The sequence below is a fragment of the Sturnus vulgaris genome, chromosome 3 (assembly GCF_052056855.1).
Source record: "Sturnus vulgaris isolate bStuVul1 chromosome 3, bStuVul1.hap1, whole genome shotgun sequence".
NCBI lineage: Eukaryota > Metazoa > Chordata > Aves > Passeriformes > Sturnidae > Sturnus > Sturnus vulgaris.
The window spans coordinates 46,342,772-46,370,408 of record NC_142245.1 but is presented as its reverse complement, the minus strand read 5'-3'; the positions used below and the strand labels follow the sequence as shown (position 1 = coordinate 46,370,408).

General features: G+C 38.7%; 1 protein-coding gene across 1 annotated transcript in view; it reads left to right on the top strand.

Moving 5' to 3' along the window:
• The first annotated feature begins 3,920 nt into the window (after positions 1-3,920).
• Positions 3,921-27,637, top strand: part of HEATR1 (HEAT repeat containing 1) — a 34,169-nt gene continuing 10,452 nt past the window's right edge. The window contains exons 1-28 of the mRNA XM_014874658.2: positions 3,921-4,077; positions 5,748-5,964; positions 6,876-7,017; positions 7,536-7,637; positions 8,519-8,659; positions 9,228-9,439; positions 10,551-10,684; positions 11,327-11,435; positions 11,782-11,892; positions 12,346-12,463; positions 13,700-13,807; positions 14,225-14,320; positions 15,317-15,405; positions 15,705-15,916; positions 16,193-16,314; positions 16,899-17,096; positions 17,802-17,985; positions 18,265-18,413; positions 19,074-19,266; positions 19,818-19,990; positions 20,319-20,486; positions 21,316-21,558; positions 22,297-22,428; positions 22,847-22,953; positions 24,002-24,145; positions 24,871-24,989; positions 25,242-25,363; positions 26,827-26,955. Coding sequence (XP_014730144.2) covers positions 3,936-4,077; positions 5,748-5,964; positions 6,876-7,017; positions 7,536-7,637; positions 8,519-8,659; positions 9,228-9,439; positions 10,551-10,684; positions 11,327-11,435; positions 11,782-11,892; positions 12,346-12,463; positions 13,700-13,807; positions 14,225-14,320; positions 15,317-15,405; positions 15,705-15,916; positions 16,193-16,314; positions 16,899-17,096; positions 17,802-17,985; positions 18,265-18,413; positions 19,074-19,266; positions 19,818-19,990; positions 20,319-20,486; positions 21,316-21,558; positions 22,297-22,428; positions 22,847-22,953; positions 24,002-24,145; positions 24,871-24,989; positions 25,242-25,363; positions 26,827-26,955 — 4,116 coding nt within the window. The 5' untranslated portion in view covers positions 3,921-3,935. The remainder of the gene's footprint in view (positions 4,078-5,747; positions 5,965-6,875; positions 7,018-7,535; positions 7,638-8,518; positions 8,660-9,227; positions 9,440-10,550; positions 10,685-11,326; positions 11,436-11,781; positions 11,893-12,345; positions 12,464-13,699; positions 13,808-14,224; positions 14,321-15,316; positions 15,406-15,704; positions 15,917-16,192; positions 16,315-16,898; positions 17,097-17,801; positions 17,986-18,264; positions 18,414-19,073; positions 19,267-19,817; positions 19,991-20,318; positions 20,487-21,315; positions 21,559-22,296; positions 22,429-22,846; positions 22,954-24,001; positions 24,146-24,870; positions 24,990-25,241; positions 25,364-26,826; positions 26,956-27,637) is intronic.

Genomic DNA, 27,637 nt, shown 5'->3' with positions numbered 1-27,637 from the left:
CTTACAAGATTACAGAAGGTGCTGCAAGAAGGAAAAAAGAATCATCATATTAGTAAATTAATTAATAGCAATTTGCGAATGCTTAAGAGCATTTAATACAAACACTGTAATTTGGTATGTAAACAGTAAATTGCATAGGTAGCACTCAATTCCTTCACATTCATTCTGACATGTTACAATCAAACCCTACTGAGCTTTCCCTTTTTTTAATCAGAAGAGATTCCTTTTTCCTCTCTACATGAAATCCCTCCCATCTGTTGCTTACAAGTGAAACCAAACCAGAAAGATGTGTTTCAGGAATGCAACTCATGGGAGTTTGATCAGACAGAATGAGATCTGATCTACATAAAACCTCTGAAATCAGCATACAGTGTGATGAGAGTTCCTCAGTACCTCTTCATTCTACAAATCTCTTCCTTCTGGGTTGCATCACTTACCAAGGTACATGAAGCTCTGCTCAATGCACAGCTGGTGAGGTGAGTTGGAAGGCAAGGAATATAAAGACTAGACCTCTCTCTATATAAAGACATCAATTATATTTTCTCCAGAAGTACCACAAACTTAGTGGTGGTACTTTTACAAAAGTAAAGAACATTAAAAGTTTCATAGTGTTTGCCTTTCTCAATCCAACCTTTTCAAACACACTCCAGTGCTTAGAAGTGAATAACTTACAGAAAATGCTTGAAACAGATCACATTTTCCCCAATTAAAAATGAGCATATGATAATCTATATTCTAAGACCCTATGAATTTTAACAGGCAATATATTATTTCAAATGCAGTTTAATAGTAATCATCATCAGAGGTGATCTCAACTGCATGTGGCTATGAGAATAGACCATCTATGTGTGAAAAAAAAATAAAGGGACTACTTGAAACAGGTTTAGATTTCAGTTCAAAAAAAAGCACCTCTTTGGAGCCCAGCATGGAGCAAATCTCCATGAAGCTCAGCTTCAACACTGGATAATTACAATGCCAACTAAGCATATTTCCTAAAAGACTTTCTGAGCTAATATTTTTCCACAAAACACTTGTTTATAATCAAATCAAGAACAAATATTTTTCCCTCTGCAGAAGGTGCCTCTGTTTCTCCAATTAACTTCCAAAGGAAATCCCAGCTTTACTCTGGAACCAAACAAAGATGGAACAGAAAACATAAAGGTATAAAACTTTTGTCTTGCAGCTCTCTATGGGATAAAAGAGAGTGGGATAGGAGTACTGCAAAACCTGAACATATTCCAGCATATACAACTTCTAGTTTATCTTTCTGGCTAGAGTATTTAAATAATGAACCACATTTCTAAAAACAAATAAACAAGACGGGTTTTCTTGTTTTAGAACCAACTTTCTGCCCCTTGCATATGTTCTAGGTATTTTAATGTTTGGTATTTTTAGGCATGGAAACATGCCTAAATGTCTGCAGGTTTTAAGTTATGCTAAAAGTAAGGTCACATAAAATTTCATGAAAGAAAAGGATGCACAGAAGCCACAGGGAATGTGAAAAAGTGCAATAAAAACTAGCCTTTTGATTTGCTCCTTTGCTAGGTAATCAGAATCTCAAGTGTTAGAACCATCAGAAAAATAATATCAATCCTGTTAAATCAGTTATATCCTCCAAACACTTTGACACTGTTGAAACTGCAGTGGTAGCAACTCTTACCAGCTCAGCAAGTGCTGTCATTGCACCCAGATCATACCATGTCAGAAGAAACGTGACACAGAGTTAACACACACTGTCTAACAAGGCACTGGCAAATATCATCAGGCACAGAGTTGGAGATCCAGCTGCATTTCCTCTCGGCTGCCACACCTACAATGGTTTAACTTCACACAAGCAAAGAAAAATCAGAGAGGAATAACAAACTGTTGAAATCAAGGAACACCTACTATGGATAAAATTAAGCATTTAAATAATTCTCTGCAATCCCAGACTTTTATCAGCATTTTTTATTCCTTCTGCATGTTAAATGATTGCCAAAGACAGCAGCCTTACAAACAAATCTGTTATTTTTGTCATAGCTATGAAGCTTCTCAACAATATATGGAAATAGTTTTACAGAACTGGTGCTGGAATTGTTATCTTTGGTATCATCTTGTCCATCTGCTGACATTATTTGGGATAAATTTTATTTTTGACTTTTTTGTGCCAGGTTTTTCTTGGTTTGACACAAGCTATGTTTCCTTTATGGCTTTGTGCACCAAATTCCAGGTGCACAACCCTGCAATCTTGAATGCAAGCCGATGGGAGACATCATGGGTTTAAACATCAGAAATTTATTTTTAATCTGAGGTTAACCAAATCTTGGATGAGGAAGCTCAGTGAAGCCACAGAATTCCCACCCATGGAGATATCCCAGACACAACTGGGCAAAAACCATGAGCAAAATGCTCTAAGCCGGCCCTGCTCTGGGGCTGAATCAAATGGCTTTTAGAGGACTCTTCCAGTCTACATGGTTCTGTGGTTCTGCAGCTGGGATCTAGCCCACACACATTGCTGGAGCTTTCAATACCTTCTGCTCATGGGAGTCCTGCACTTTCCCTAACATCACTCACTCCACATATGGAAAAATCTTGAGGTGGAACAGCTCTAGTTGTTCTAGTTCTGCGATCTCTTCTCTGTGAAGAGATGTCTGGTGGATCCTCACTCCCAGCCCAGGCTGTTGTTGCTGGGCTCAGCACAAGGCCAGCAGCAGCCCTGCCACAGACACCTGGCTCAGGTGTCTCCACCTCTCCATCCCTGCTGCCTTCACACCGTGGTTGCTGCCTCAGAGCGGGAGGCTGGGCCCTGCCCCACACCTGCATGGTTTCTCCACAGGGACACTGCCCTCCAGGGACCTGTCTGGATGGTGAAACCACCCACATGGCCACTGCAGCTGCTTCCCTGATGGATACCATCCACATGCTGATACGGCTGCTCCTGGAGGTGGCACATACTCAGCTGCATCATGGACTCGTTTGGGTTGGAGAAGACCTCTAAGATCATTGTGTCCAACCACTAACCCAGCACTGCCAAGCTCACCACTCAACCGTGTCCCTAAATCCCACATCTACGAGTCCTCTAACCACCTCCAGGGATGGTGACTCCGTCACTTCTCCGGGCAGTTCCCTTCAGTTCCAATGCCTGATCACCCTTATGGCGAAACAATGTTTCTTAATATCCAATCTAAACAAGCACAACCCGAGGCCATTTCCTGTAGTCCTGTCATTTGTAACTTGGAGAAAGTGGCCAACTCACACCTGGCTACTGTGTCCTTTCAGGAAGCTGTGGAGAAGGACAACGTCCCCCTGAGCCTCCTTTTCTCCAGGCTAAACAGCCCCAGGTCCCTCAGCTGCTCCTCACAGCACTTGTGCTGCAGGCCCTTCACCAACTCTGTTGGCATTATCTGGATTCGCTCCAGCACCTCAATGTCCTTCTTGTACTGAAAAGCACAGAACGGGGCACAGGATCTCACGATCCTTTCCCTGGTCCTTCTGGCCACACTATTCCTGACACAGCACAGGGTGTCACGGCTCCCTGGACACGCTGGTGCCTCCCGTTTCGCAGCTCTCGGCCCGCAGCTCCAGCCCCTTTCCGCTGCCGGGGGCGGAGCGGGGCGGGGGCCGGGGCCGGGCCGGGAACTTCCCGGGGCTCTGGAGCAGCCGCTTCCGGGTGAGCGGCGCGCGCAGCCCACGTGCGGCCCGGCGGGCGAGCGGCGGGAGCAGCGGGTCGGTGCTGGGGACCGGGACCGGGACCGGGATCGCGACAGGACACGCGTCACGCCGGGCGCTGTCCGCCTCGCTCCCCGGCTGGGCCCGGCCCGGCCACACGTGCGCGCCCGAGCGGCGGCGGGGCCGGGAGGGGCGGCTGGCTGCGTGCGGCTGCTTCACCGGCGGGCCTGCCCTGGTTTTCTCCCCCCAGTTTTCTCCGGAGGCTCCTTTCCCCCCAGCGCGGAGCCATGACGTCCCTGGCGGAGCAGCTGAAGCGGCTGGCGCTGCCCCAGAACGATCCCAGCCTCCTGGACCGCAGCGAGGTGGCATCGCTGCTCTTCACCTGCAAGGAAGCCGCCACTATTGACAGGGACACGTTTTTTGCCATCGGTGAGTTTGGGCTCCTTAGATGCCACTGGTTTTAAAAACGCTCCAAAGAACAGCTGGAGAACGATAAATAGGAAAGGCAAAGCCGGATTCAAAAAAGACCTAAAGAATAGGTCAAAAAGCTGCCGGCTAGTCAGCATCACCCCAGCCCTTGGGAAAACCAAGGAGCACGAGTACGTTTCTGGGCACAAAAGGGTAAGGTGAGGGACAAGAGTCAGGGAACCCCAGGATGCTCAAGGGCTGGAGAATTTGCTCAGTAAGGAAAAGTTGGTGGGAGGAATGTCTCTGGTCTCATTCGGTCTGGAGAAGAGAAGGCTTTGGATAGGAGCCTGCCATTACCTTTGAGGTGGTTCCCAGAAGATGCACCAGGAGTGTATGGCTGGAGGGCAGGAGGTGAAAGAATAGGAGTTAAAACTGGATAGAAGGAAAAGCTTTTTCAGTGTGAGGACAGTCAAGCAGTTAATAAGATTGTCCGGGGAGATTGTGCCTTGGGAAAAAAAAAGTTACTTTTTTGAAAACTCTGACAGGATAATGCTCTGAGCAACCTGGTCCAATTTTGGAGACCCTTTTAACCCTACTTTGAACAGAGCCTGGGACTGGAAATCTCTCTGTGCTTTCTGATACGAATTCTGTTTTCATGAGAACATGCTGATGCTCTGCTTTTGGGTTACATTATGGTCACAAATAATGTGAAGTGGCAGTAGTCTTTGCTGTGTTGGGACACTTCAAATTCTTTATGCTCTATCCCTTTCCATTTTTGTATAAAATTTTGTCCAGGAATGTGATACTCTTGAATAAGAAAGCTGTTTTCTAGAACCAGACAGATTGATATAATGTTTTCATTTTAATTAACAGGATTGTAGTTATATTTCTTTGATGCAGCACAGCATGTGTTTTTTATTTCATAAATAGTTACTTTAGAACTGCTTGGCTGAGTTTGAAGGAGGAATTTTTATGGTCTCTTACCAAGTATTGGACCTCTGATCCAATGTTTGATCATTCCACATTAGAAAAAACAAAATCTATACACTGGGTTTGAGTTTCCTATGTTCCAGTTTGCATCTGTTGTCCTCCCATCCTTCCAGTAAGCATCACTGAGAATAATCTGGTTCCATCTCCCTGATAACCCACACTTTATCCTGTTAAGCAGCTGCAGGCAGCAGGAAGATTTCCTTTTGACTCTCTCTTCTCCAGGCTGAACAGTTCCTCCTTTACGTTGTATGTTGCTTTCCAGTCCCTAGACCATCTCAGCATTCCTCTGCTGAACTCACACCCAGAAATGTTTTTTCTTCTGATGATGATCTCAAAATTGCACACAGGGCTCCAGCTGCAGCTCACAACTAGAAGGGGCAGTTCTCCCCTCCCTCAGCCTGCTGGCCGTGCCCTCAGGGGCAGCACAACCCAGGATGCTGCTGGCCTTTACTGCTGCAAGAGCACTCTGCTGATAGCTGCTTATGTTGTTTTTCTTTGTCAGTTGAGAAATAGTTCAACTATATCAAAGATTTTGGTCTTAGGCCTCTTTACTGTTTGTTTTGGTTTGTTTGGTGAGGATGACATATACCAGGATAGCAAAAAAGTTGAATGTGCCAGCGAGGAGCTAAGGAGGTAGGACTGGAAAACAAAAACTATTATGTTTAAAGCATTCCTCCCATTTTTATTTTTTTCCCCCACAGGGTGCACTGGTTTAGAAGAGCTGATGGGGATTGATCCTTCATTTGAAGAGTTCCAGTCCAGTTTGTTTAGCTCCACATCCAAAGGTCTTGAACGCAGTGTTCAGACTAAAGCAGTAAATCAGCAGCTGAATAAGAATATTTCATTGTTCCTCATTCACCTGTCCCCTTACTTTATGCTTAAGCCAGCCCAGAAGTGCCTTGAATGGCTGATTCACAGGTAATCCACTGAATATGCTACATGTCAATAGATAAGGCTAGAAATGCAAGATTTATTTTTCCCCAGTGAGAAAAATTTTGAATAAGTTTACTTTAGCTTTCTGAAAATATAGGTTAGAATGTTAATAATGTGCATTTGGGCTTAGTCTTTATGGGGCCAAATGCTCTTACCAACTATATTTTTATCTTTTTATAAATTTCTATGATTATTTTGATCTGTCGTGGTACTCTGTATAAAAGCAATTACTTCCTTGCCTAGCTTTCACCAAAGTTGCCCAGCCCTGGGCATCTTACAGAGCACATAGAGGAACACTTCTATATTGTGCTTTTAGAAGTGGGCTTTGTAAAATAGCAAATTTCCGATATTAACTCTGAACCATGAACCCTAACTATTCTTATTTCAAGGTTTTGTAAGAAAGTGTGAAGAAAAAAACAGTGAAGTATTTAGTGATGTTACATTTATTTTTATAAATTAACCTATTCAAATTTAGAAAGTGCAGTATTTCTTACCATAAAAGAGTGTATCATTTTCCTGAAACATACTTCTTTGAATCACAGTTTTTCTGTACACATATTATACTGAGAGATTCATACTGAATTATTGTAACGTTTTGTTTAATATTGAAATCTGTGCAGAAGAAATTAAGGTGATTTTTAATTATACAGGGACCTAAAATTGTTGATAGTGAGGGGAAAAATATGCTAACACTGTTTCTTCTAGCACATACAGGCTGGTGGCCACCTTGAGTTTTTGGACTAGGTGGACCATAGATCTGAGTCAGTAAGACAGCCATGTCAGGTCTTACTTAAAAGCAAGTAAACAAGGTGTTCTGAGAAGAATGTGGCTGGGACTTTTGTCCTTTTTTGCATCCAGATACTTTTTAACTAACATATGTATGTTCTTTTCCTTAGATTTCACATTCATCTCTACAATCAAGACAATTTGATTGGGTGTGTTCTGCCATATCATGAGACTAATCTATTTGTGAGAGTTATTCAACTTTTAGATATAAAAAGCCCAACTCATAAGTGGCATTGGATGGATCCAATACGGGTAAAGTATTTAACAGATGCAAGATGAAAGGTTGAGGGACTTTATCTAATCATATCTTGATTCTTCTACTCTACTTATGAATATGGTCCACCAATTTATGTGGTTAGTTTTAAAACTGTACTGAAAAGTTTAATTACAGGAATGGAGTCTGGATGCCCATGTTGTTTCTGCTATCTTTCCTTAAAGGTGAAGTTGATATTAGAAAGCTTTGACTGTAATTGCTCTTTGTTTTGGCTAAGTTAAAGCAGGCTTTTAAGGTGTAAGTATTTGCTACTGCTAGGAAGATACATCAATTACTAAAATTTATGTTTATTTGCATGTAGGTTAAATGTAATTCTCTTAATCATCTGTCTTAATGTAGACACAAAACATTCTAGAGCAGTGTGTGGAAATCCATTACTTAGTTTAAATGGTGTTAACTGATCAGTTGGATTAATTTGGAGATTATAGTAATTTTTGCTTTCTGTGCTTCACTTTAATCTTAGTGTTCTAATTTTACTTTTTTTCACTGTGTAAAGAAACCTGGAGTCCCACTGGCAAGAGGTACTGTCATTACACACTGCTACAAAGACCTGGATTTCATGGATTTCATCTGCAGGCTGGTGGCAAAATCTGTGAAGGTTGTTCATTTATTCAAGAACATTGTTTTCTGTCACTTTGTCTTCTCCATGTGTTTATAATAGTGTGCTATTTCTTAATATTTTGAACTGCATATCAAAGAGTAAAATGAATCATTTATCAGTAAGCAATATGAGGACTTCTTTAATTATAATTTTTGAAGAAGGCTGTCAGAAGTTCTTATAAGGAAGTGGCTGAGAACCAGTGAGCCATGACCAAACAACTTGGCCATACTGTATTATTTACTGTGTTGCCTCAGGGTACTTAATTGTCTTCATTTCTTTCATAAACTCCTTCCTGCTGTTAGTTTTTAACGGTGCTCTGAATTTCTGTGTCTCTTCTGGAGGTTGTCATGGGTGTTTTGAATACAGGTCTTCAGATATTAATGAGAATTTGAAATTGAGAATGCCAGAACGTGGGCAAATTCTTTTGTTCTTTTCTGCTAATTTCTAATAGAGGGCTAGTTCTGTAGTCTCAGAAGGGTAAGATGTATGACAGATCCAGTTATTTAGAGAACTGGCATGTGTCTGCTGTCAGACTAAGCAAAGCAGACACAATAACAGAGTTTATTCACAGATGTAGAAGGAGGTGTTAAACATAACCCCAGCTCTGAGTCCTGAGCAGTACACCAAGATCACAAGTGATTTTGGTTGCCTTATTCTGATTACCTACATCAGCACCCATTTCCATCTGCCATGTCTGTGAAGAGGAGCAGTAACCTCTGGCAAGGGTTGCTGCTGTGAGAGGTGATGACTTCAGTTGTGCCAGCCGAGTTGCTGGAGCTTGCAGGCTGGAGTTCTAAAATTTTGGTGATTTGAGGAAGCCATGTGTGCATTTCCACTTGCCCTGATGTCTGAACAACCGATTTTTTTCTGTGATCCAGGTCTTCTCAGAGTGTCCCAGCAACTCAGCTCAACTGAGAGTTCTCCTTGTGTTTTATGCTTCCACCATTGTGTCGGCTCTTGGAGCTGCAGAGAAGATAACAGACACTATGGTCTCTCTGCTGCTCCCTTATGTCCAAAAGGTAGGTGAAGCTGTGTTTCCTTCCTGTGTGATGAGGTGTACTGTGTTCTGCAGACATGAATCTGCAGATAACATCCAAGAGAGACATCCTGTGTGTGATATGTACTGTACCACTCAGCCTGATTTGAAATCACAGGCAGGTGAGGGTCCATGGAGAATAATGGTTTTTCACACTTTAGATAAGTGCTTTAAGAACTGTTTTCTACTCTGCACAAGGAAAGGAGCTGTGATAAATGGATACACGGTTTGAAGAATGTCTTTGCTTTGAGATTTATCATACTAAACCATGAGGAAATGGTGTCAGGGTAGACAGCCTGCTTTAATATCCTCTCTCTTCACAATTGTTGCTTTGTCAACAAACAGTAGTTAATAAATGTGTCTTCTTTATCTGTGGACCATGCAAGACAGCTTTTTCTTCTTGGAAGTTGAGTTTATAGATACCTTAAATGTTAACACATGGAAAAGAACATAGTGGGATTCTGTAGATGTCAGAATAAAAATAATTTTTATGTTAATGTACTCTTCTGTGTTATTTTGTGTTAAAAATACACCTTTATCTCTTTTTCTAGGGCTTGAAATCCTCTGTACAGGATTACAGAGCTGCAACATACATGATAATCTGCCAGATGACAGTAAAAGTGACAGTGGAGACTTCCTTGGTGCATTCCTTGATGGTACAGATAAGCAAGACATTATTTAAAATGCCCTCATTAATCAGGGATGGGCTGGCTTGCTTGAACCTACTTCTGCAAACTCAGAATGGAGATAAACTTGGGAAAAAGTAAGTCTACATGAATCAGATTTTCCCACTTTCTAAAATTCCAAACTGCACTTTGCTAATGTGAAATTTTTATATCCTCATCATTAAAGGGACACTTCCCTGTCAGAAGTTTTGATAGTTGACATTTCAAAGGGCTACTTTGAAAATTTGTATGCTCGCAGCAGCAAAGGAATCTCAGTGGTGTGAGCTGGTCATCTCTTGGTCCTTCTGCTACTTCTCTTAGTAAGGGATTGATGTCAATGTGCAAAACTGAACCCTGTCAAGTAAGAGGTTTTCTGGAAAGTGCAAAGAAGTTCTGCCCCTTCAATGGAAGGGCTTTGAGTTGGTGTTGAGTTTAACACCTGAAGTATAAGTGCTTCTATACCACCACTTGTGTGGTCTCACTTCAGGTGAGGTGTTCTCCTAGAGGTTCGTGTGATAGATTCCCATCCATCCATCTGCCCTGCTCTGGCACAGCTGACTTGTGCTGGTAACATGCATTTGAACATAGTCCCACATGCTACAGGGAATTTGCTTGCTGGCAGAGAGGAGTATTCCAACTGGAAAAATCATATGAGGGGTATACAGTGATCAGCTTCCAGATACTTGAACACTGTCATAGGTTAAAAGGCAGGTGTGGGGTTGATATGCTATATAGCATCCAGCCAGGTGGGTATAAAAGGGGACAAGATGAAGCTTTATGTTACTCAAAAGGAAATTACTTCTCCTCAGAGGATCTGTCATTGCATGACTACTTCTCATCCCTTTTGCTGCTGCCAGAGGATAGATATTCTCCTTGCACTGTGAGGCTATCTCTTCCTGTAATTCATACAAGTATTTTTCCTTTTACTACCAGCTTTGCAAAAAATGTAGGTAGTTCACTGTGCCGTTGGAGCAGCTGTGCTCAGTGAGACTGGCAGTATCCTCTTTTCTTCTTGGATATCATATGTGCCAATAAACATCTGGCATTAAGGAAGTGGAGCCCTTTGAATCTTTTCGGTGTTTGTTTACAATAGGGCTGTTACCTGATGCTGAAAATTGGATCCTTGTGAAGTCTGCATGGTTTTTTGAAAGTGTTTGTAACCCAGATGAGCATACATACTTTTCTTTTTTCCCCCTTTCAATTGTGCAGGCCATTTAATTATCTGTGCAAAACCCCAGAACTGGTAGCACTTTTGCAAGGCCTGTCAGCAGGCTATGATATTTCTCCTCTCCTCGGCTACCTGTTGCCTCACCTTGTTCACACCATCATGAAAAGTGATACAGGTAAGCTAGCACAGGTTCTTTGTAAACCTTGGATCAGCCTTAAAGATAGATAACTGTGGTCATTGTGCAGCTGTGTAATTGCTTTTTTCCATTGAAACTGTGCCAATACCTGTGAAGACCTAATTGAGCTTTTGTGTGTTTGCTTTTTGTTCTTCCTTTTTTTTTTTAAACTTTTTTTTTCTCTTAGAGGGGTATTGTAGTACTGTAGTACTTGTGAAATCTTGCCTGGGAATAGTCTGGGGCTGGCATGTAGTTGTAGCCTGTGTCTGTGCTAGAGTCTGTTTGCACTGTGACATTAGAGTGCTGAATCACGACTGGGAAAGCTCTTTTGTTAAAAGGTCCAGATTCACAGCAAGGAATGCTCTAGGGAAGTCGCTGGCACAGCTTTTAGCAGCAGGTCTGAAGCATACCAAAGCGTTCTTGAATTTATTGGCAGCAATCCAGGCTTTGGCATTTTAACAAGGTTGGTATAAAGTATTGCCAATGGACCACAGATAGTTAGTGTTGGTAATCAGTGAGCACCATGGTCTTCAGGTTGTTTGCTTGGTTTACCAGAGGATGATGCCTGTATAAGCTATTTGCATTAATCAGTGTGAAGAGGCTGTTCTCTAACTATTGTTCATCTTTTATGATTGTTCTTAGAGGAGCAAGAAGAATCTGAGGAGATAGAAAATAGCATTTACATCATGCATCTTCAAGCTATTCTTGAGAGTATACCACTGGAAAAGGATTTAGATTCTCTGTTGGCTTCGTGAGTTGACTTCAGTTCTTTTTCTTATGCAGTACAGTGGTCACTTCTGGTTTAATAATAAAAGATTCCTGACAATGGCATTAGCATTATATTACCATGATTTTCTGAGTTCATAAGTGAAGTCCAGACGTGGATTTTGAAATTTAAACATTCAGTAACCCAGAAGAGCCATTCATTTAGCATTTGTGGAAGTAGCTGTGAGACAGTAAAACTTCAGGCCAGCAGCAAATCTGTACTAGCAGTAAATAATGTATATTAATCCTAATCTGTTAAGCACTGTGCTTTACAACAGTAATGAAAAAGTATGCAAAATATGCATGGCTTTTCCTTTTGTTTGTAATTTTAGCAAGTTTCTTGAAGAGTTTATCTCCTGTGGTACCGAGATTGAATCTAATCCCACCAAAATGGCTGTACTCAATCAAAAGATCCTTCCTCTTATCAGACTTCTCGAGAGAAAGTAAGTTCCATTTTTCTGTGACAGACCCATAGTCTGTAGAGTGGTGATAACAGCTATGGTCTTGGATTACTGGGTGTAGTAAGCACAATACTCTTGCTCAAATAGATACAAAAGAAATAACTGACTCCTAGACTCTGTCCAAATTTTGTTTTACTAATCTGTCCTTACATATTTTGTTGTCACTGTAATACATGGATGCAGACCTACTGGCTTTGTACAGCTCTTTTACTTTGTAGCATGACCTTCTCTGCTCATTATGTATCCTAATGGTCTGCATATCGTTCATCTGTGTTAAGACATAATGATTTATTGCCTTTGCAAAGCCACTTTATATGTCTGGTTTGGATGAATGCATGTGCATTCAGTTCCTTGGTTTTCCTTGGTTTTCTCTTGTAAATACATGTTTTTCTATAATCCTCTGCAGAAAATATTGATTATTTTGTCTTTTGGCAGGTATCCGAAAGCCTTAGACTCTGTTTTGGAGAAACACCTGGAAGACTGCACAGATGAGGCTGACCAAAATCTTTTTCATCAATTTATTTCTCTTTCATTAAGCTGTGGCAAGTACAAGGTAGGTAGGATTGTGATCCTAGCTCTTATATGATTATTCTGTCAGAAGGCTGATTTTTGACAGAGTTCTGCTCTCTATTCCTCCTTATAAATAAAATGTCTACCATTCCCACCAAAAAAAGGAAAAAAAACCAAACCCAAACAAACAAAAAAGAACCCTAACTTGGTTAAATATTTTGATGGGGAGCTTGGTCAAAACTGTGGTAAAACAAAAGCTATCAGGTCTTTTAAGTATTTTTTTATCATAAGGACTCACGAGTGTGAGTTTTTTTCCTGGTTAAAATTTATATGTCTCCACCTGCTCCAATTCCTACCAATAATTTTTTTCCTTAGAAACTTAGCCACTACGTACACTGCAGTGGTCAATAGTGACGACACAGTGGTTCCCAGCAAGGCCTCATCTTACTTAAGGTTGTTGTCAGTGGCACAGGTGTCTGTTTTGGGAAAGCTGAGAAACAACTTTATCACTGTTGGGAGAAGATGGCTTGGTCCTTTTTCTTGCACTGATTTTATGAATGTTTACAGTCGGTAACAGGGAAGAATAGAGTGACCACAGAGTTCTTCCTGTGCCGTTTCTGAAGAGCAATTGAAGCTCAGCCTAACACAGAGTAACCATTACTACAACAGATCTGGCCAAGGAATTTATTATAAGAGCTGGTTAGTATTATGGCTGTTGTTTGCAATGAATGAAGGACTGAAAGCACTTAGGAAAATATGATGAGCTACATAAAGAAGCGCTTCCTGTATTTTTGTACTGATTTAACAAAGGTGCAGATTCTGTGTCTGAGTAACAAGTGGATTAACAGAAAAACAAGGCATGCAGAGCAAAGGCATATGACTCTCTTCCAGCTTTTAAGGTTCCTGAGATAAGTGCACGCAATTGGACTAGCAGGGATGCCTTTTTAACAGTTTCTATCTGTGCTCTGTCACACTGACATTGTCACTAGAGCTTTCTCAGAATCCTTAGATAAGCGCAATGCTTTTCTAGGACATAATGGTGTCTGTGGCTTACTGTACTTTTCAAGCTATCTTCCAAAAACTGTCTGCAATAGTGAAGAAATTTAATAATTTAAAGCAGTTATACAATATTATTGTACTGTAATTTAACTTTCTAGGTTTTGATTATGCAGGTTTTCTTCTGGTACAAAAATTGCCATAAGTATATCTCCCGTTATTCTTATGTATATTTAAAGTATTTTTAACATGCACTGGGGTTACTGTGCAATCTGTATTTCAGTTTCTGGAAGTCTCTGATACCTCCCTTCTGCTTAGTTTGAATCATCCTCAGCCTGCTGTGCGGGTCCTGGCTCTTCAGCATTTGAAGGATGTTATTGAAACTTCAAAGGTTTGTGTCTGAATCTCTCACTTACAGAACTGACTTAACATAGAATGTCTTCAAAAAGCTGCTTGCCAGACTTACCAGTTGAAGATGAATGGTATGTGTAACTGCCTGTGTCATCCTTACTGCTTTTTCCATGGTGTTTTCAGTAGGCTTCTGTCACCATTTCCCCATATTCTGGAGTCTGGGTATAGTTCTTGTTGAGTAAGTTGCTCACATTCTCATAAAATCCAAGTTAATAGATTAATCCAAGTTTCTTTCTTTTGTTATTGAAAGTTAGTCTGCCTGTGACGTTTAATTGAGATGATATTACCACTTCTTTTACACTAGAATTCAGATAGATATTTCATTAAAAGCCTGTAAAGTATTCTACAGACAAATGATTTATTTTCCCTTTGACACTGTTTTCCTTTATCTTTTCAGGAAGGCTTTGATCAGGCTTTCATAGAAGAAGCAATCTTTGGACGGCTCAAGGATGACAACAGAGATGTTGTGATGTCTGCTCTCAGTTCTTTGGAGGTGTGTGTCTTTGGCATGCGAGATTTTACCTGGATTTGAATGTGTGTGTGTCTGGAATTCATTCTGTGTAGTTTTGTTTCTTGTCTTGTGTCCTTATTGCATTACTTTTATCCTTTAATGGGGTAAAGAAACACAGATTTTAGGAGGTTTGTGTTACTTGCTGTCTCACAAATTCCCCCCAGATCTCTGCTACCTGATCTTTCCTAAGGTGTTGGCAGTTAATTTATAAATTTTGTTTTTCTTTTTTTTTTTTTAATGTAGATACTGAGGCATACTTAAATCTTTGATTATTATTTGAGACATGCTTCCTATTCATTCTATAAAAAGGCAAGCCACACTATCTGTCTTTTGGATGGAAAGTGGTGCAGTCACAAGACATTACTCTAGTGAGAGGTGCTCAGTTGAGTTTTTCCATATGCGAGTCATTTGGTCAGTTGATAGTGGCAAAGTCCTGAGCTCCAGCTCAGGTTTACTGGATAGAACTCTGGTATGCATTGTACTGATTGTTTCCAGCTAGAGTAACAGTCTGTCTTTATGGCTTCTGCTAGTAGTAGTGGAGAATATTATTGGCAGTAGTGGAATTGGTCCTGTATTTTCATTCATTCTTGATCACCAGTAAATAGGAATAGAAGCACATGAGTGCACCTTTAAACTTTAGTATCTTTTGTTAATGTGTCTTATATCTTTGTGATCCAGATGCAATGTAAAGTAAAAGCAGTTCTTATTTAATTATAACATAGTTTGAATATTGTTTATCAATTCAACCAAACACTTCCACATTCAATAAATTCTCCATACTTTAGCATGTCAACGGGGCATACTGGGCAGCCTTAGTACTTCTTTTCACCTGACAGTACATGAACATCAGCATGAGTGCAGTTGGTCATGTGGGATCTCTGTTTCCATTTGGTATAGCAGATACATTTTCCATTGTGATGTGGTAAACTGTATTGTATATTGTTGTATTTTCATTAATTCTTCTTGAATATGGTTCAGATTTTCAGGAAACAAGTCAAACCAGAAGTAATAGTATCAAGCCTTTTGAACATTTTCCAGAAAGCTGATCTTTCAAAGGATGGAAAGTGGTATGTTTGTGCTTTTTTTTTCAGTCTACATTCTTTCTGTATAAATTAATTTTTTAAAAGTAACTGTAAAGAATACTTTAAAAACTCTGTTACCCTGCAAACGCTTTTTGTTATGCTATTTCTATGCTGAGTTACAGGAGAGATGTTCAATTTCTTTCATACCATTTTCCATTAATTCCTTATTCGTTCTTGCTGCTGTTTCGATATAGAAAATCACCATGGAGAATAGAGAGCAAATCAAAGAAATGTTGCTGATGTGATTGAGTAATGTATTTTCAACATGATTTGTTCTCTTTTAGGTACAAGGTTTTGGAGCGAGCAGTAAAAATTTTAGTCAAAGAGGAGATTCTGAAAGAGAAGAAAGAACTGTTAGATGCAGCAGTAATGCAATTACTACCTTTTATGATAGTCACTAATGCAAATTCAAAATCTTCAGATTGGAAAATGGCTGTTTGTTTGTCAGAGTCTGACCTCTGCTCCTTACACCCCTTACTGAAAGGCTGGCCAGAAGGTAAAGGATTTCTTGTAACTAACTTGATAAGAGGAAACTTGTGGCAAGTTAGGACCTCATCCTCACTGAACCTAAAACTATTGAACAGGGCAGGCTGTCACTATCAGGCTATCATGCTGTAACTGTGAATGGATTTCTTAAAAAAACTCTTTGAAAAGAGGTAGAAATTGTTTAGTATGTTTCTGACTGATTCTAAATATTATTGAGCCACCAGTATGTTAATATGTGAATTTTATACCTAGATTATTTGATTTCTTTTTTCCCCCCTTGGAGTAGCTCTTGAAGAGGCATTTAAATCTACCAAGTCTGCAGAGTTGGTTGGAGTGGCCAATGAGAAAATTATTCTGCTACTTTCTGGAAACTTGACTTCAGGGAACCCTTCCTTACTCTTGCAAATGGTAAGTGTACCATGTCAGCCTAACCTTTACTTGACTCTAATCAAACAAATGTGATATAGAAGAACTTTGCATGGCTGCTCTAGGCACTAGTATGCTATTGTCAAGCTGCTAGGCAAATACATGTATATGTACGTGTGCATATATATATAATTATTTATATTTTTATATATATGGGTATTTATATGTATGTATTTATATACAATTTATATATATGTGTATATATATATATAAATAGCAAACCACAATACCATCCATATAAAACCAATTTTTTCCTTAACATAAGGAAAAGAAGTGATTACCTTTTATGACACATGATTAGCGTAACTAAATTCAAGGAATTTTTAGTTTCCTGAAAAAAAATTTTCTAGGGAGTAAGCAAGTATACCTGTGGGTAGTTCATAGAAACTGATGTTTGTGCATTGCAAGGTTTCAAAGAGTTTAATTACAGCAGACAGTAACTTTTTACCTATGATAGAAAGTAAGCAATATTACACCATTTTTCATTTACATGTTCTGTGTAGTCATAGTGAAGTCCCACTGTTATACTATGCTGATTTTTGTTATCCTCCACTCTTTTTTCTAAGGTTGATGACCTGATACTCGTTGCTGAAACAGAATCTGACAGTGTGAGACAGAAAGTAACTACTCATATAATTGGTTCAGTGCTTGTTCAGTGCTGCTGCAATACACAGATGAAGGAAAATTATTTTCCAGTGGCTATCAGAATCTTCCGCTTCTTGGATAAAAAAATTCAAAATCTCAGAACTTGTGAACCTGCAGAGGTAAGATGTAGCCAGTGTGGAGAGGGTTTTTTTCTTTGTATTGAGAACAATATTAAGAAGGTTTTTTAAATTGTTTTTACTGAAGGCCAGGTTCAGAAACTTTAAGAAGAACTGAAAAATCTCACCTTCATTTACTTCTCAGAGCAAAAACACACACTTGGTAATAGTGCCATTAAGAATTACTCTGTGTGTTTCCATTGGAATTTTCTTGACTTATTTTGTTGAGAAACAGCTCTAGGTTTTTTCTGTGTGTTAGAAACCCATGTGAGCAGAGCAGTGTTTCTGTGTGTACATCCCCTCACACGTGTAGTCGCAGATGGTATTTATTTATTGTAACCTCGGAATTGTTCCATTAATGATTTTTTGTATATGCAAGCATCTGAAAGATATGGATTGTTTTCCTGAAACAGAGTTAGATGAAAGTGTTAAACTGACTGTCAAAAATTCCCAGTCCCTTTGAGAGAGACTGATATTTTACTCTTTTATTACCTCATTTATGTACACTGTAATTATGGTAGAAATAGCTAGCATAGGTTTTAAAACTGCAGATGCAAATTTCAATGTAAAATCAGAAATGTAATTCACTCCATAAGGATACTTCTTTGGAGGTTGGAAACTAAATGTTGCTGAATTTTAATGCTATATTTCTGTTTTCTGTTGCATGGAATCGTGACAGAACACATTAAAATCGATTTTCATTCACAGGAAACTTCCCTAAATTGGTCTGTTGAAACAGTAGAGGAAACTTTGGTGCCTAAGGACTTGTTAAGAGCATATATAGAAAAGCTCAGTAGTGATGAGGCTGCTCACGTAGAGGAGTCAGCTATGGTCCTGTTCTTATTGAAAAACTTCATTAATGGCCTAAATCCTCCCCTGTCCTTTTCAAAAGGTAAGTGTTAGATTTTACCTGTCCCTTACCTCAGTGAAAAAGGAAAGTTAATGAAAAAGGAAAGTTAATTTTTTTTCCTTCAGAAGTGGTTGGAATCAAGGAGATGTTGCTTCCCTAACCTTCTTGTTTATTGACACCTGTAAAGATTACTTACTTGTGAACATTAAATCAACCAAATGTATTGTCCTCTTTTAACTAGAGGACTTTTAACTGTGTTCTCCTGGTTTCTGAGTGTTCCTATGCACCTGCTGCATCTTAATTATAACCTATATTTTTTAGAGGAATCTTGGTGGAATCCTGAATCTCTGAATCAAGATAGCCAAGACTACCTGCACCTCCTTTTGGGGCTGTTTGACCTGCTTGTCAGTGGAGCTAGTGAGGGAAGCGATGCTCTTCAGTACAGAGCATTGATGAATCTCTTATTCAAGGTATTATTTTTGCATTTCTTGCTCTGAATTATGAGTCATCAGCTACTACATGGTTGTATTAATTTTACGGAACACTGAGAAAAATGATCAACAGGTCATGCAATGCTCCTTGTGGCATTCAAGTAGTGTGAGGAGATGGAAATGTAAGCTTCAGCTGGGTTACTTAACCCTAATTAAATGTAACAATGGAAAACTAAAGTTAAAAAAAGAAAACAAACCACAAATGTACTAGTTGAGGCAAAGATGACAATATAACACTGATTTGCAGGACAAGATCAAGAGTCTAAAGTTTGAGCAAAAAGTTTCGGTTCTAACTGGTAGCACGACAGAGGCTTCCTCTGTAAAATCTGGTAATGTTTAAATACAGAAGCTGAAAGAAAAACTTGTAGGAGAAATTATGTGTTTCCTTATTACATCATCTCATGTGTTTTCACATTCATATATAAATAATGTCTGGACTTGTATATATATGCAGCATTTACTCAATAACTTTTTCTTCCCAAAAGACACCATTTCTCTGTTTTTCTGAGACAAAGTTCTCTTTCGGTGTACTCCCTTGAAGTGGTTGGGGTGGTATATCAAATGTTTTCAGTAGTAGTTTGGCAAATATATTAAACAAGTGCTTTTTCTTTTTTTCTTTCTCATTGTGTTAAATTTAAGGTACATCTAAAAGATTCAGAAGTTCTCTTCAAATTCCTTTCCATTTTATGGACTTACAGTTATAACCTTTCAAATCAACTGAACTATGAAGTCAGTGCAATGTTACAGACTCAGGCTCTGTATATTGGATATGCACTGCTTGAATCACAAACAAACCAGAAAAAGAAACAACTGCTATCACCATCATCTCCAGGTAAAGTAAAATATTATCTATCTGTCTGTCTGTCTGTCTATCTATCTATCTCTCATCTTAGAACTCAATCACAGTACTTTTAATTTCGTGCAATTTTACTATATTTTATACCATGAAGGGTATCTCGAGTTACTTATGTTCAGCTGCACTGGGCTGAGACAGTTCTCTTGCTGATCCACTGGTGCAGTTGTAAGTAACTGCTTGAAGTAACTGAAGCTACTGTTTTTTTTTAATTTTAAAAGTGTTAAAGGAGCACAGTGCTGTGCTGGAGGAGTCAGTTACAGGACATTAATGTCTGAGCAGTGTCAGGGTGTGACAGTCAGTAGCAATACATGAGCTCTGAGCTTAAACATGAATATAAGGACTATGATGGAGTTCAGAGTCATGAATCTGTGAGACTTGGGTTGGTTTTGTGTGCCCTAGAGGTTTACAGTGAAAAGAGATGACTACTTAATTCCAAAGTAATGTTGATGCCTCTTCAGAGACAGCTACAGTAAAATTTTCACCTCTCACTTTACTCTGTTCTTTTCCTTCCCCTCTTCTTCTTGCAGTGGTGATATCTTTGCTAATTAACTTGGGTAGTCCTGTGAGTGAAGTTCGAAGGGCTGCTCTCAACTGCCTCCATTCCTTGAGAGGAATTAAGGAGTCTCTATTTCATCCTGTCCTTCATCATTTGGAGCAAAAGACAGAAGAGATTGTATCTGACCCTACATACATAGCACAGGTATTTTTTTAATTAAGGTGTACATTAATACAAGTTTTATCTGCTGCTGTGAGCTTCTATCTTACAGAAAAGAAATCAAGTTAACCAGGAAAGTGAATCATCTTTGTATTCTATAGTGGACTGATTTATAATTTTTTTAGGAACTGTGAAAACATTCAAGTGATTTATTTCATGCAGAGAGCTGAGACCCTAAGAGGCATTATCAGTGGTTTATTTCCACATGAAGAACTCTGCTTATATCTAGATTGAAGTTTTATGAAAGCATCAAATAATTGTTATAATTTTTTTGAAAGAAAATTACTTAATTTTCACTTTGCTAATGAACTAGATTATGGGAACTCTATTTGAGGAGCTTGAGACACAGCCAAAACAGAAATCCCAGAAGAAAAAAATGTTGGAAGCTTTGGAAAACATACTTGATTGTGTACAGAGCCCTATTTTCCCATCATATATTGCAAGAAACCTACTGAAAATTCTTCATGAAATCCATGGTGAAGTAAGTGCTGCTTTTTGAGTTTTTTATGGGTTCTGCACTTGAATGAAATGCTGAAATCACATTTAACTTAGTAATAATGTTGTTAAATAATTCTATAATATGTTAGATTATTAGGTATAAAGTTGACACCTCCAATAATATGCAGTAAAGCTGCAAAGTATGGTTTAATAAAAGAAAATATTTGCATACTCCTTCCAGGAATGTAATGGCTGCAGAATTTTGCTCTGGAATTTTTAAGGAAACTCCCTTGATATTACTAAAAAAGACTGTTTCAGAAGAGATTGTTACAGAAGAAATGTATTGCTTAGTGAAAATAGATTTTTCTGTACAGAGTTGCAGGGTATTAAGTAGTACTGTGAATTTCTTTTATATATATTTACCTACTCTAATCTAGCGTATTCAGAATTTTCCAAGTGCTGGAAAATATATGACTTCAAAGTTCAAAATTTGAATTAAATTAAAATTTTTATGTTCAGTTGTATGTGTCTTGAAAAGATTGTGAACTGCATAGAGGGGGTGAGTGGTTTTGCTTCACATTTGGGTTTTCTGGAAAACAGCAGTCATAAATGGGTGGAAAAATTACCTTGTTTCTGTACTTTGAAATTACGAAATACTACTCTGCAAAGGAGAATAGCTAAGGAGCAGATGAGCAGGTACTTGAGATAATCTCATATTATGTCTTGTATTTTTCCAGTTGAACAGCTGTTGCCTGAAGTAGTGTATGCAGTGTGGTCTGAGAGAGGGGATGCTGCAGTACAATGAAGCTACTGGAAAGTTGTTAAATTGAGAATGGGTAAAAACTTCTGTTTCACATTTTCTCTGTTTGCAGATGGTTCTCTCTCACCTCTTGCCTGCACTAGACCGTTTGCTAGAGAAGGTCTCTAACAAACGTGAGGCAATATTAAAAGATGAAGTCATTCTCCTTCATCTAATCCTTGGAAAGTTTAATGAATATTCAGCAACCCTTCTGTGCAAGAATCAGCAGAGTCTGGATTTATTTATCAAAAGTCTGCATGCTGACAAGAAAATATATGAAGAAATTCCAGCATTTCAGATCACAGCACTTGGGCAGGTATGGCTTTATGAAATACCTTCTTTTTATGCTTAAAGCAGCTAGCAGTGTTTGAAATTGGATTTAAAAGGGCTCCTTCTGTGTGGAGGAGTCCACAGCTTTCAGCCTGTCCTTTTTTTACTACAAGATTTCAATGTCTCCATAGTGTCTTTGAAACATCTAAACAGGCTGCAAAACTTGAACTCTTAAAATTGTCAGAAGGAGATATTGCTGCTTGCTCTATTTTTTTGCATTTTGACAAGAACAAAATAGCAATGCTGTATTTACATGCAGATGAATTCCTGTATTGTTGCAGGTACTGCTGTTCCACAGGTCTTAGGTTTTTGTTGGTCAGGCAAGAGCTTTACCTAATGTTTTTCATCTAAGGAAGAGTTGTCAACAAAATACAGTAGGTGAGAAATAGTTTCATTTGAAGGAAGTTACAAATTCGGGCCTATGTTGGCCAGGTGTTGGCATGTACTTCCCAAAGGCTGGCAACAGCAATTTTGTTCCCCACACCAGTCAAGTGGTTTGAAAAATTTTAGAAATTGGTCTGTTTGTTGGATATTTCACATGTATGTGATTTACATCTTTAAGATTCCTAGATATATACAAATACGTTGTTAATATGCAAATTTTTGCAATACTGCATGATGGGGTGTGTCTTACAGAATCCAACATACATTAATTCCACACCCTGCAATTTTGTTATCCTCTTAAAGTAAACCTCTCTGCATCCTTTTTTTCTCCCTTTTGTAGATTACTAAGCCATTCTTTGCAGCTGTGTCGGATGGGATGGTGCAACAGAAGCTACTAAAAGTATTGTTTGACTTACTCTTAAACTGTAAGAACCCACTTTGTGCCCAGACAATCAGCAGTGTGTTTAAAGGGGTAAGTGGCAACCTCCAGAAGACAGAAATATGTTCAAACCTGTTGCAGTGTGATTTTGTGTCACCTACATTCAGTAATACTTGTTGTTTATATCATTTATAGTGGGAAAGGAATGGGAAGCTTTTTGTCAAATAATAGAATAGTGTTAGTGGTATGAAATGTTTGTTAAATGACTGCTTTTAAAGGGTGTTTCTTTAAAAGCTACCTATCAGTTATTTACTACACTAAGTGAATGAATTCAGCAGAAGTCACTTCTTTTCTGCTTCACTGATTTTCACTTTCTGAGATATGACAGGAATATGTGGATTATATACCCATATGTGCATGAAAGGGATGTGTTTTTAAAAAAAGGCAGGGCACAGATATGTGATGTGACAAATTGTTCATTGGTGCTTGCATTGTTATTGTTTTGTTTCAGATTACAGTGTGTGCTGAGCAGATTGTCAAAGAACTAGAGCCTCCTAAGCAAACCAAAAGTCTGACTACTGTTCAACAGACTAGAAGGCAGAAAATGCAGCAACAGAGGTAAAATAACTAGAAACGCACAAGTACTGTCCATGCAGTTTGAAAACACCACTTGTCTTAATACATTGCATAATTGGTACTGAAAATATGAGCAACTGTTTCTTCTTTTTCTGTCCACAGTAAAATAAATCCAAGCTACTTTTGGCATGAGGAAACTAGCTCATGTTGCTCATGTCATGAGAACTGATGGAAATACAGTCAAAATATATTTAAAAATCCAGTGTATTTAATGTTGACAGTTGCTGTTATAGAATCCTGACACAGTTGAACAAGGTTCACTTTTGTTAATAGTAAGGTTAGTTTTAAATATAGATGCAGACAGATTATATACACTTGGCTGAAACCTAACAGATGTTCATCAAAATATTCGTTAGTTGACTGAAAAACAGTGTTTTGTTTCCAATAAGATGCTAATATAATTACTAATTTCAGATGTTTGTCCTGTTTCTTCTCTCCATTCTCATAAGGAACTGTTTTGTTCACTGTACTTACTCTCTTTAGATATCCTTTCAGCCGTATTGAAACAGGGTATTGAGTTAATTTTCCTGGCTTGACCTGGAATAGCTTTTGTGATTTTCCTTCACTTGACCATTTTGAATTATCATCACCTATTAGATTGACCCATCTGTAAACTGTACTTGTCACAGTTTACAAACACACAGGCTCACACACCCCCACCATTGCCTGCATAGTCACTGTGTTAACCACTAGGAGTTCCAGAGAACTAAATTTCCTGGATGGCAAGCAGATCATTATTTGGACAGTTACCTGGTAACAGATTTTTTTTCCTCCACTTCCAGAAGTGTTTCCAGGAAACACTTGGTTTTTCATGTTCAGTCTGAATGCTTTTTTGTTGTTTGTTTAAAATGTGTTGCCGCTTCAATCAGAAGCCCACACATTGCCACCTCTCCAGGGAGTAGCAGTAAAGGACGTACATTACTATGTGAAAGAAGAATTGTCTTTTTTTACTTGGGGGTTGTGTGTGTGTTTCCTGAAGCACTGTAGTATTTCCTTTGCAAATCCATGATTGTTTGTCTTGTCCTTTTAGAAAGCCTCAAGATGCAGAATTGGCACCAGAAACAAGCCACTTAAGCTGGCAGAGGGTGATGCTTATTCTGGAGTTGCTGCAGCATAAGAAGAAGCTTCGGCGTCCACAGGCGTTGGTGCCTGCACTTTTCAACCTCCTGAGCAGGTAACAGTGCCCCCGCAACAAAGCCCTGGAGCCTTCTCTGCAGCAGACACTCCAAAGCATGAAAATATGGGCTACTGTGTCTCTGCTTTGTTGCCATGTCTGGTAGCTTAGCTTGCCTTTTTCAACTGAACTTCTTTTAGGCGAATCAGAGGAGAATGGGAAGTTATTATGACTTTTTTGCCTTTGAAACAGTCAGATTTTTACCTGATGCTTAGCTTCTCTCGTGTGAAAACATTTTTCAGGCCGAGGGCTTGGGATTGCCAAGATGGATGACACCTGTCTTAACTGGGGCAGGACTCGTGTCTTCAGCAGAGCTATTAAAATTCTCTAAGGTTTGAAATTCCTCCCAACACATTGTGGAACAGTCTTAGTCCAGTGCAACCTAACTAATCTATTGTTTTTCCTGCCAGCCCTATATCCAGGCACTTAGGAAAGCTTATATATGGATTGGGCGTTAGTCTTTCTTTCCTTATGACTTGCTTGTACATAGACTGGCAGTTATGGTCCAGATTATACTTATGTTTTTGGCAGTGCTTTGATAAATGTCTTTTATTAGACTAGTTGATGCATTTGAAAACAAAAAGAAAATTTTGGCAAAGACCTTTTGGAAGCCTCAGTTTAGAACTTATGTGGAATTAAAATTGCAGTTTCTTATTTGTATCTTAATATGCAGTTTGGTCACTTATATTTCCATCTCTTTTTTTTTTTTTTTCATGAATGTATAGGTGTCTGGAACCCATGGCATCAGAAGAAGAAAATATGGAATATACAAAGCAGCTGATCCTCAGCTGCCTGCTAAACATCTGTCAGAAATTGTCATCAGATGGTAGCAAGGTCCCAGCAGGTAAAAATCACCATACTAATTTCTTGGTAATTTTCTCACCAGGTCAGCATTAAAACAATGGCCTCTAACTTGTTTTTTTTTCCTCAGTCTACACTGTTTTGTTGATGAGAGGGTATACAATTTTGCCTTCCTAATAATTTTTTGTAGATCCATTGGGTATGGTTTGCAAACTGTAAACCGTGCTCGAGTGTACTGTTTATTCCTACATGTCTAACCATTAATGTGTTAATCAGTGAATATTTTTACCTGCAGATGTCCTGGACAAAGAAAAATTCAACGTGGAACTGATAGTTCAGTGCATCAGGATTTCTAAAATGCCCCAGACACACCACCATGCTCTGCTGCTCCTTGGTGCTGTTGCTGGAATGTTTCCTGTAAGTAACACCTGGAATTTATGCGTCAGCTTTTCTCTTTGGTTTCCAAATATTGGCTAGAGTGAAAAATATACAGATCTGTTCTTTGGGGAAAAAAATCCTGAAAAGGGACCAGAGGCAAAATGGACAGGTTCCCTGCTCTTTTAGGGCTTTCTGTTCCATTTTAGTTAAAAACAAACCTCTGTCTTGATTCTTTGGTCACCAGCCATTTATGGCTCACAGTGGAGTGCAGTAGAAATGGGAGAAGCTTTCTGACAACAGCCCTGCCTCACCTTCCCACTGTGGCCACAGTTCTCATGCCTTGTTTCTTCTTTCTTCTGCTTTTCTATATAAAAAGGCAAAACACCTGGCCTGATAGCACGTGCATTCTTACAAGTTCCTATCTTGTACAACACTGAAAAATGTAATTGTAGTTGATAATAAAACTGGGTTGTTCTGATTTTAATTGACCAAGAAACAGGCCTTTTCTTGTATGGAGTGAAATTTGGCTGTACACTGTTCTAAGATTCTTTTGCTTTGAAACTCTAAACCAGCAAAATGTATCCAGGTGTATCAAACTCAATTTGTATTTTTATATTCACATCAATATTTTCTCCACACGTTTGGAAAGGTAGCATGCTTTCCGAAAGACAAAACTGGTATTTTTGAAAATTTGGTAGGATTTTGTGGTTTTATTGTGTGTTTGTTTATTTGTTTTTCCATCTTACTGCCATCACCCACTATAGAACCAGGTATTTATTTAACATTAATATTGGCTCTTACAAAATTTTCAAGGTCAGAACAGAAGGAAACATTTTGTATTCCCCTCATCCCACTTTTAAAATCTAAAGCACTTCTTCCAGTCACTAAAACTAAATGAAAAATATCCCCCTATTTATTGCTCTAAGTCCTGGCAAAATCTAGGAAACTAACTTTTGATCTAGGTGACACCTCTAATCCAGCCTTCTTAAAATTGGTTACTGTGATTACAGTCTAGGCCCTCAATGAGCCAAAAATTGAAATGAGCGTGGTTGGTTTACACTGTATGATTGTGGATATTGCAGATGTTTTACTGATAACAAAACAGGTGGGTGGGAAAATCACTGCAATCTGCTACAACCACATTTGTGCTTCTGCAGATCTCCTCAGAGTTGGTTTTACTTGTTGTATTCACCTGGCACTGAGTGGAGGGATACAAGGTGTTTTATCACACTAAATTCTCAATTTCCACTCTCTAATTACTTGCTTAATGTGTATCCTGGTTTCTAAATAATGTTTAGAGCTCTACCAATCACACAGTAAGTAGCATTAAGGGACAATATGCATTAAAAGCTCATTTAGGGAGATATTGAATGATAATCATGATTCTCTTTTGGTTTTTTGGGGTTTTTTGATAGGAATGTAGTGTCATTGGTGGGAATGAGAAATGCCTTAAGGTACAATAGGCACAGCAACATGAACTAATTTCATGTGTTCTTTTCCAGGATAAAGTTCTTCACAACATTATGCCCATTTTTACATTCATGGGAGCAAATGTCTTGCGTCTGGATGATACCTACACGTTCCAAGTAATTAACAAGACAGTGCAAATGGTTATTCCTGCTCTTATACAGGTACATTTGTCTGCTTCATGGAAAGATTATGAATTAAGTAAATTAATTTAAAATATTAGAATATTTCGAATATTGGTGGTACAATAAGTTTTCACCTACTCTAGGATTATTTTGATAGACATTAAATTGTATGTAATATAATGTAATTCAGACTCCTCTGTCTATGACGGAGTTCATCAGACTGCTGCTTCTTTTCAGTCTTTTGAATTCCTGCACTTTATAAATGGTTTGGCCAATATTACCACAATACGTGGAGAGGAACTGAAATACACTTGAAGTTCCAGCTTTTTGTCATAAAAATATTAGGCAAGTTCAATAGAAGAACCATTGGAAGGAAGAATCTGATTATTAGTCCTATAATATGTCATCATCATAGCAATAGTAGACATGGTCTGAAAGAAGTGGAAGGGTATAATATTTGACAAACCAAATGCTTTTATTCTACCAGCTGGTGTTTGTGGGGCTTTTCTTGGTATTGCCTGGACGTCTTAGATAAATTGCTATGAACCGAAATAAAACAGATCTTTGTTTTTCAAGTCATCATTTTCTTCTTCAGATTTCACTTACACCTAAGAAATCTTAATTCTTGATCATAATTAGATTTAAACATTAAACAGGATGTATAAATGTCATGTAAAAATGAATTGGGGAAAAAAATGTCTTCAATAATGGGCTGAGGACT